General features: G+C 36.1%; 1 protein-coding gene across 1 annotated transcript; it reads right to left on the bottom strand.

Moving 5' to 3' along the window:
* Positions 1–156: 156 nt before the first annotated feature.
* On the bottom strand, positions 157–8,972 carry frg1 (FSHD region gene 1). Its single transcript, XM_014020191.1, has 9 exons — positions 8,856–8,972; positions 8,281–8,348; positions 7,875–7,997; positions 5,759–5,816; positions 5,456–5,570; positions 3,082–3,186; positions 2,796–2,887; positions 433–543; positions 157–309 (listed from the first exon to the last, which is right to left on the bottom strand). The coding sequence occupies exons 1-9, from the start codon at positions 8,912–8,914 to the stop codon at positions 273–275; spliced, it is 768 nt and encodes a 255-aa protein (XP_013875645.1). The 5' UTR covers positions 8,915–8,972; the 3' UTR covers positions 157–272.
* Between the last annotated feature and the right edge of the window lie 628 nt (positions 8,973–9,600).

Here is a 9,600-nt window from a genome sequence, read left to right as displayed (position 1 = left end):
TATAACCTCAATGTTTTTTACAGTTTCTCCAGAGCAATGGAACATTAAGGTAAATTATTAATACAAGAAAAGGCCACTGGGTCACCTGAAACTCATAAAGCTCGACACAAAACATGCATATAAAGTGGTTGTAGAGCATAAAAACACGGAGAAGTCCTAGTTTAACCATAAAGGGTTTATTGAATATATATAAAAAGTAAAACAGCCATTTCAAATAATCACATCTACAAAATGAAAACATTAATCAAACTGAGCAGTTGTCCACCGAGGCTTCATTTGCAGTACCTGTCTGCTTTCATTTTGCTTCTCCTGTAATATAAAAAGACATTGTAAACTCAGAACGTTTAGGTTCAGATCTGTAACATTTTTATAAAAAATGAAAAACACTTGACCTGAGAAGAGACACATTTTTAGAGTGCTCTTGTTTCTTACCTGTCGAGCAAAGCTTCGTGGAATTTCCCATCTGTCCTGGCTTTCTTCAGGGTCACAGAGTCTTCCTCATTAACCCTCAGCCTCCTGTCCTGAAAGCTCTGAAACTTCTTCCTGCAAGGCAGACATCAGCTATATTCAACTGTGAAACAGAAACAGACTGACGGGACAAATGAACATTTAAAAGTACCTTGTTCATTGTTGTACGTCAAGGCAATAAATAGCTTAATTAAATAAAGTAATCTAGTTTGAATTTCAGGAGATTACTTATATTCTGAAAATGACAACCGAATAGCATAGAGCTGAGTGACTTCCAAGAGATGTTATTTTCCACTTCAGACACATAAGAAAGGTACAACAGAGGCAGCATGAGTTCCGCTAATYATTATTACTCTAAAATCAGAGGTGCCCAAAGTGGGGCCCGTGGGCCAAAATTGGCCCGCCAAGCCATTTCATTTGGCCCACCAGCAGCTGTCCGGATTACTAGATTGTAATTATGTTACGATTAAATATAAAATACAAATAACTACAACAGACATTTAGATTAGATTTAAGCCCACATCTAGATTTGCACACCTTAAAAGACCCCATATACTCAAAATTTAAATTATGAATTCCATGAGTCTTTGCTGTTTGAGCATACGTTGAATTTTCTCCGTGTCCATGGGGTAAAAAAAAAAGCCTAAAGAATGTGGGCAACCACACTGGCTGCTAGCTTAATCATAAAAAAACAAAACAAGTTTACTTAAGAAATATTTGCATTTATTATATTGCATTTGGCCCAGAGCCCTCAGACTGATTTTAATTTTGGCCCTCTCAGKGAAAATGTTTGGGCACCCCTGCTCTAAATGAAGCCTTTTTTGTGTGTGCTATAACTGAAGATTTCTACTAGAAAATAGTGAAAGGTACCAGAAGCTATTGAATAAAGGATGTTTAAGGAATATACAACCATATGTCATAAAACAGTCCCTGCTTATCAGAAACTTCTCCCAACTTTAGTTTTTCTTTGCCCAGCCTGTGTTTTATGATTCCCAGACTGCACTCCATCTTGTAAAGTAGCTAAACACTACATCAAGACAAAGGCTCAAGGGCAGCCATTATCAACATGTCAGCATGATGAGTCCATTTCCCTAGCATTCATCTAAAACAAACACAACAACTGAGAGGAAACACAATCTGAGGCATGTCAAAGAAACAAGAAAAAAAGAAAAAATGTTCAAGACATATTGTGTGGAACTTAATAGGCCTCAGACAGGCTTGTATATAACACACTTAAAGCATCACAAGCTGATATGTGGTGTTGCTTGCTCTCTCATCACACACTAACAACAGACCGTCAATTGCACCTCGGAGGCGTGGGATTGATGAGGCAGATGCTTAAAGGCGCGATCTCGTTGGAGCGTGCAATTTGGTTGTCAAAATCTTGCCGGTTCAAATTGACGCAATGTGAGAAGAACGGGAGACAAAAAAAAAAAAAAAAAAAAATCAGTGTGTTTTGGCTCTCTGTTTGCATAAAGAGCTTTAGTGCTGGTTTTAAAAAGAAGGTGCAAAGTGTCGTTCCTTAAATTATAAAACATCTGATTGTAGAGAAAGACAAGGAACTGTTATTAATTCAACAACACTCCGGTATTTAAAACAAAACCACATTTGCTTTACAAATTTAACAATTCACAGGAAACAGCATAAACAAATAAGGTCTGAGCAACTAAAAATAAATAGTGCTTAATAAACAGAGTAAAAAAAACACACGAGCAACTTCACAGGTAAAAATAACAAGTGAAGTGTTTTTACCTGTGAAATGTCCCACATTTATTTTAGGATTGTAGGATTATAGTGAAGCTCAAAACTTGTTAAAATCGTACCAATTTACCAATTTTCATTGTGCTTTCAGTAATTACATCAACTTTACTGAAAAAACTTTTTCCTTGTTTCATTCAGATTATATTTAGCAAATAAAACACTTCAGGAACTTACCAAACTGGGCCTAAAAATGAACTATATATTATTATTATTGCTGCTGYTGTTGTTGTTATATAGCTATAATGATGTTGCTAATCTACCTATCCATGTACTGAGCTCAACATTTTCAACATGTTTCTGAAAAGCTTTCACTSTTAACTATACAGTGTATTTAGGCCTCTTTATCTAATATGCATAAAAACAATATATRCAAAAACCAGCCAACATAAGATTGTCTTCATTTCACAGTGAGTGTATACCCAAAGGACTGCAGAACTGTTAATTACAGATATAGCAATATATGCAAATGAATCAAATGTGGTTTTGGTTTCCTGTGTGGTTTTATTTCAYTGGGCAGTCTTTGAGTTAATGGAGCAGAATGTTTATTAAAAGTGGAAGATACTTACACATAATTGATCTCGCAGGATTTCACGTTGCCCCTGTCTTCATCTGCAATATCATCTTTACGCTTGGCCTCTCGTTCTGTGTTTGTTCGGATCTGCTCATCAGACGGAAGAAGAAAAAAAAGAGAGAGAAGTTCTGCATTAAAATAACACCTTGACATTCTTTAAGGGAGGTCACAAATATATTCCATAAACCCTTTAACCTGACAAGTCCCTGCAGAGATGTCGTGCCTAAAATCAAAGGACTGACATGCAACCTTGGAGAAAAAAACACAAAATAAACCATCACCTTTAGCATCTCGCTGTCCCCCGCTGTCTTGCTTTCGGCCACAATGTCCCCATTGTCACTGTAGGAGATGAAGCAGCTATTTGCTGCCATGAGAGCCATTTTACCCTGAAGTATAAAAAAAAAAAAAAAACACACAGAGGAGATGCAGCGACTGAACACAACTGCAGTGGGGTTATTGCTGTGACAAACATAAAAGAAAAAAACTTATTTATGATTTAAAAAAAGGCCCAAAAACAATATCACATGGGTTCATTTCTGTTAGATAAATTTTTATAACAGCTAAGTTTAAGTTGTGCTGAACAAAGTCATTGTGAAAATGATACAAATTGTTGAACCATGAATCTATTACTTAGATAATAACAATAATATGTTAATAGTCTGATATTTGTTGTCATATAGTTTTGAACTAATGACATCCGATAACTGTAGATAAAATTTACAGTAGGATTGTAAACAGTTCTTGAATTTGTGTTTGTTATGAAAAACAATTTCTGATAATCTCTTTGGAATATATAGAGGTCACGTCATTCCAGCCTTCAGACAGGTTTCTAGTTTCAGACAGCTTTTGTGTTTTTTGAAATCTTGATGCCAAATGTTTTGACTTTAATTTCAGGAAATTCCTGTCAGATAGTTTCAAGCTCCAGTCTTTTCTTGTGGCTTCAAACCTTTTTGCTAAAAACAATTTTAATAATTGTGAAATATCCCCTTAAAGTTTTAATAATTTCAAACACAATGTTGCAGGTTCACTTTGTTTTTTTCTTCACTTTTTGTGCTGTATATAAATCTACCCACTGATAATAGGTTAAATTATGTTAATATGCCAACTAACATGAATTTGAACCATTTGACACAGTAAAAACAGTCAATAGTGTGTCAGAAGCCCTGTTTTCATCCAATTTTCATATGAATTTTGAGCAAACTTTTACCATGTTGTAAAAAAAATGTGCATCAGACRTGTTCCCATCAACTGGCTTAGAGCGAATCAACCAGGTCACGCAAAGTGTAATTATGTCAGACGTTCATGTTACCCATGGCTGTAGTAAACAGGAAGTACAGATCGCAAACTTGCAGGGACTACATATCTTAAGACAATGGAGAGAGGTTTTCAGGAATGTGTTGCTGTCAGGAAATTGTAATTCTGTCATATCAACTAGTATTGGCGATGCTACATGCTGTCTGAAGATGTAGTAAAAAAAAATGCAATTCTCTTCACGTTACGGGAATATCTGAGAAGACGGCGACAGCGGGTGGAGGGTCCAGCTGAGGTCGCAGCAGGTAGAATTATTGGACAGCGGGAACAATTTTTGCGAAATTGAGGACTTTTTTGGGAATTTTGCCATTTCCATCCACTTTTTCTAACGTAACTAGGGCTGTGTATTGGCAAGAATTTGGTGATACGATACATATCATAACAGAGGGGTCACGATACGATATATCCCGATATATTGCGATACTGTAAGCAAGGCAATATATTGCGATATATTGCGATTTTTTTGTCCAAAAATTCTATTAAATAAAAACCTCTTACTGAAAAAAAAAGAAAAGAAAAGCTAATGTTTACTTACAATGCTAATGCTACCCTTACTCTCTGGTGCACAAGAGGTAGAGGAGCCAAATGGCTGGCCCACTGCTTGCCAACTAGTGGTCAGAGGCTGAACTACAACATAAAAATGAATGGTTGGCAAGAAGGTTGACATTTTAAACMTTAAYTAAAAATCGATACAGGGCTTTAGAATATCGATACAGTATCGGGAAATGAAATATCATGATATTTCAGTGTATCGATATTTTCTTACACCCCTAAATGTAACACATCAAAATGCGCATAAAAAACATTGATGTAAACACAGCTAATTAAACTTTGTGATTATGTTGCTACTTTTAGTATTATTTTTAGAAAACAAATAAGAAAATAGTAGATTTAGTCAACAAAATTATGCTTAAGTTTGTTTCTGTTTTTCCAAAACAAATTAAACCAAAACTATCTGCTTGGACGATTAAGCCACAGTGAAGCTGTTAAATGGCTTTACACAATTGAAAAACCCAACGAGTCCCTGAAGTATTTGTTGAAGACATTCAGATAATGAAGGCAATTAGAACTAAAGCCATTGTCATTTTAATCAAGATGCTTTCAGCAGTAAGTCTGTTTCCAGTCTCCAATGGGATTCAAAAAGATTTTTCTTAATAGTTTTATCTCACTGAATTTCTGAACAACAAAAGTTTCACAGAAATAAATAGGAAAAAGCAAAAAGAATTGCCAGAAAGTTAAGATCTATAAACCCATAAGTATTTTGTGTAAATATAAGCCCACATATTTTTATCAAACTTTTCGTCCACAAAGCTTAACTGAAGAAATATTAGAAGGTTTACTGACATCCTGGAAGACTGGTTCCCATTGTTCTCTTGAGCCAATGGCATCAGAGCGCCCCACCACCAAACCCTCAGAGTTGATGCCAAGGTACTTTCCATATCCAGATTTTAAAGCCATCCTGCAAAAACAAACACAAATAACCTTAAATTAACTTGTTGGTTTTCCTAAGARAATGTTTTCCTTCATGACAACTATCCTCCAAATTGTTTGTCAAACATCTTTAGTGTTAGAAAAAGTTCACTTGGGGTATGAATTCAATTTGAGCAGGACGCAAATACAAMGTCTGCTTCATCTTTGTGGACTCACCGTGAGTCTGAGAGCTTGATGGCAGAAAACTGTTCTGGGGGGTCTGGTCCTTCATCATCTGAAACACATCAGACAACTTTTAYCTGAAGGACTTCACACTCAGTGGTATCGTGGCTGCTGAAAATAGCAATACTTATAATTAAGGCTGCATGATGCTGTGCTGATCTGGTTTCAGTTCAGCAAACAAATGTCACAATAACAGAAGTGTTACTGTTAACTGGAGCTGTTGTGTGTCGTTTCACTTTACGTGAAACTGAAATCAGTGAGATTTTACAACACCCTGTAATAAAGACCCTTTCTGAAAGGTGGAGAAATGTGTTGTTCAACACAGAGGCCTCAGGTTAGATCTGAGATTCTGTTCTTAGAAAAGACTCAACTCCAGAATGTGTCTGTAACTGTGACTGGCTGGGCTGGTATCCTCAGGGCTCCACTGACTTGAAGGTGAGCATGAACAGTTTTGCAACTACACTTTTTGTGTGCAAGAAGGAAGGATCTGAGGGGAAAAGGTTGGGAACCACTGACCTAAAAGACTAACATCTTCAGTGTGGTGTCAGGGTTAAAAAAAAGTGCAGTTAAAAAGAAATAAATCCCTAATCTCTCGTTCTACTCTGCTAGTTTGTGGTTTCTTTCATCTCTTAGAAATGGGCTTAGGTGCATGCAGAGTATGGAGGCACACTAAGGGAATAGGATGTTTCAATCTCCCAGCCATATTCTACTGTGCTTGCGAACATGGCCTGAATTAATTGTCCGTAGCGTCTCTTTTAGAAGGAGCACCACTCCCTCGGAAAAGCCTAAAGGCAGAAATAAGTAAGAACTCTTCGCCTTCTCCTCAACTCAACCCCTTTACAACCTTTTGTGCCAAGGGTCCAGATTAACCACCTTACTGAAGCCAAAAGCTATCTTTCTTCCCACAAAGGCCTAATTTTTGATTATGACTTGAAAAAGCCATCTTTATGAGCAGATATATTGCTCTAACTTTTGTTTTGTACTTTGATTCTTTTCAGCTGAATTATTTTCCCCACAAAATTATCGACATTGCTCCTGTTACATGCTCCTTTGTCACTTTTTGCAAATGATTGTCTGTTTAATTAATGCCCTCTGCTTCCAGATCTGATTGGCTGTTAAAGCTTTAAACCAGAACAGAACAAGCTCTGGATGAACTGGTCTGATGTCTGTTGGTTCCCGGTCCTGCTCTCCATCTCCACGCTCGCTCCTTTCTTRATAGATGCCAGCCTTGCACCATGTCCCTTTTTGTTAATGGTTGTAATTATTAGCGGAGTTTGGGAATTACTGGCAGTACTGCTTTCCTAGTTTTTGAAGGATTGTTTTTCGTTTCCTGGATTATAGGGTTAGAGGAGTGGTCCGAATCAGATGATCAACTGCTGTCTGGTTTCAGGTTCCTCCCTTTTTATTTTGACTGGGGTTCTCAATTCCTTGTTCTCTCTTGGGTGTTTGTGTTTATTAAAACCAGTGCAATCATCTGGAACCCACATGTTAAGAGTCATTAGAGTCCCTCCTAGGTATATGGACAATGACTGCTCTCCTTGCTTCACTACCATGACAAAAACTAGGAATAAACAAATCGGAAGATTGCTTTAATGTATGAAAAGACACATTAGTGACAGGAGGAGAGATTTATGCCCCATTTTCCTTACTTCCTGTCTGAACTATAAGATATTCAAGCAAGCAGGTCTGATGAGGTATACTCAGAACTGACAATACAATTATTAATTATTTATGTGCAACAGCAACTGTGGTTTATTCTTGTGCTTGTCATTATTTTTGCAGTACATATTTTAAGATCCGTTATTAAGTAATTCAACTGAATTATTAAAATCGTCCTTATTCTAGTTTTCACACTCACATTTTTTTGGAAACACTCAGTTTACTGCATGTTCTCTTTACTTAGAAACAGCTCAGAAATCACTTTAACCTTAATAATGCCCCTTAATTTATACACAAATTGAGCTTTTCAAACGTTAGATAAAGAATTTGTGCTTTCCCAAAGGTTTATTTACAGTTCACAGGAAGTTTTGACGTACACCCTGAAAGTGAAAAATTCAACAATGGAGCAATCCTGACATGCACTGTAATGGCCATGATTACAGTTTCTTACCTTTGTGTGGCGCACCCAGCGTGAAGAGGCCAGTATCTAAGGCATGGATGTACGAGTTGTTCTGCATTTCTATTGCAACTGTCCCTGTGATGTCTCCAAAACTACTGACACACCACCAACCACCTAAAAAGGAGGAAAAAACCCTAAAGTCAATAGTCAATAAAAAACTAATAAATAATATTATAACTGAATATATTTCTAAGATAAAGTCAGAAACACATCTTTATAATTACAATAAACAACTAAAAATTAGATGTGCATTTCTGTTAAAATAAATACATTTACATTAATTTGTTATGGTTAGGTATATAGGTGGCATATCTGTCAATACAATCATAMGTCCAAAATAAAAGGCCTTTCATTAGCAGATTATTTCACTTCAGAAATAGTTAGCACATGCATCTACCAATAACATCAAGTTTGTCTCCTTCATCTGCAGCTTTCCTCTTTTTATCCTTGTTTTTCTTCTTTTTTCTGTAAAGAAACATTAAAAATGTTCACATTTCGTAATTAGGTGAGTGCATACAGTTCAGACAGGCAAACAGTCAAAATATGGAATCAAATCAGTGGGGGACCGTGGCATATTCTTTACATTATCTAATTTGTTTCATTTCACTAATAGTTTTACTACTTCTCACTGTTAATGAGTCGCATAAGATCTGCGCTTTACCGTCGCTAAAACTCATAAAACCATCTCGAACTACAACGTATGTCAAGATTCCGTGTTTTTATTAATTTTTTTACAAGATCAATAACTGTACAAGACTATCATTACTCTACTAATCACATATAACATCAGTCTAAAGCTAATGAAAGACAAACTAAGTTATTATTCATGAGAGCCATTTGACATAGGCTACGTCTCTTTTTAGCCTGAACTAAAGGTTTTAGTAAAGCTAGATCGCTGAGAACCTWTATCAATAACCATAAATTAAGTGTAACTAATCTGAATTGATAAAACCAGTGAAACAATAAACTTACCCTTTGTTCAGACCTTTCAAAACCAACTTAGTTGATTTTACATTTGAATATTCAGCCATCTCTTCTCCTAGCGTTAGCGGCTAACAAGCAAACAAAGGGGCAGGGCTTGTGAAAGTACGGCAGCCGAGGAGGCACAGTTCAGGATTCAAGATTGATTTTCTGCAGKTTAACAAAAGTCAACGCAATGAAATTCTTAGAATGAGAAGAAACCGTCCAAATATGGTGAACAACGTGTAGATACTGTATTTCACCGCTGATAAATAGTGATTATGATATAGATATGATATAGATGTATTTCAGAATGTGTATTGCAYATAGTATACATTAATCTTTATCTCAGTTTATCTCAGATGATCCGAGGTTTTCTGTAAAATCTAAATATACATTTAAAACCCAGTAAAAGTATTATCAATTTTTATTTTTTCTTTAGTTTTCAATATTGAAATACAATATTTATTTGTTTTAGCTTTCTTCAATTAAATCAATGAGCCTACTAATAATTTACATATCTATAAAATGGAGTATTAGTTTTCTGAATAGATCTGTTGTGTTTGTTCGGCTCTTTATGATACTGCAAGAACTAAGTAGTTTGATTGATTGTTTTTCTTAAAATCTTTTTTCCCTGTTCATTATATTGTCTTTCATCCATACATCCATCCATCTATCCATTTTCTTCCGCCTATCCGGGGTCGGGTCGCGGGGGCAGCAGCTTCAGAAGGGAGGCCCAGACCTCCCTCTCCGCAGC

The sequence above is a fragment of the Austrofundulus limnaeus genome, unplaced genomic scaffold, assembly GCF_001266775.1.
Source record: "Austrofundulus limnaeus strain Quisiro unplaced genomic scaffold, Austrofundulus_limnaeus-1.0 Scaffold244, whole genome shotgun sequence".
Classification (NCBI taxonomy): domain Eukaryota; kingdom Metazoa; phylum Chordata; class Actinopteri; order Cyprinodontiformes; family Rivulidae; genus Austrofundulus; species Austrofundulus limnaeus.
Note: the sequence above shows the minus strand (reverse complement) of the source record. Positions and strands in the feature narration are given on the sequence as shown.

Coding starts and splice junctions, on each gene's coding strand:
- frg1 (XM_014020191.1), bottom strand. CDS start 8,914: ATGGCTGAATATTCAAATGTAAAATCAACTAAGTTGGTTTTGAAAGGT. Junction 5,571..5,758: donor ATCAAGCTCTCAGACTCACG/GTGAGTCCACAA, acceptor TTGTTTTTGCAG/GATGGCTTTAAAATCTGGAT. Junction 2,888..3,081: donor GGGACAGCGAGATGCTAAAG/GTGATGGTTTAT, acceptor TCTGATGAGCAG/ATCCGAACAAACACAGAACG.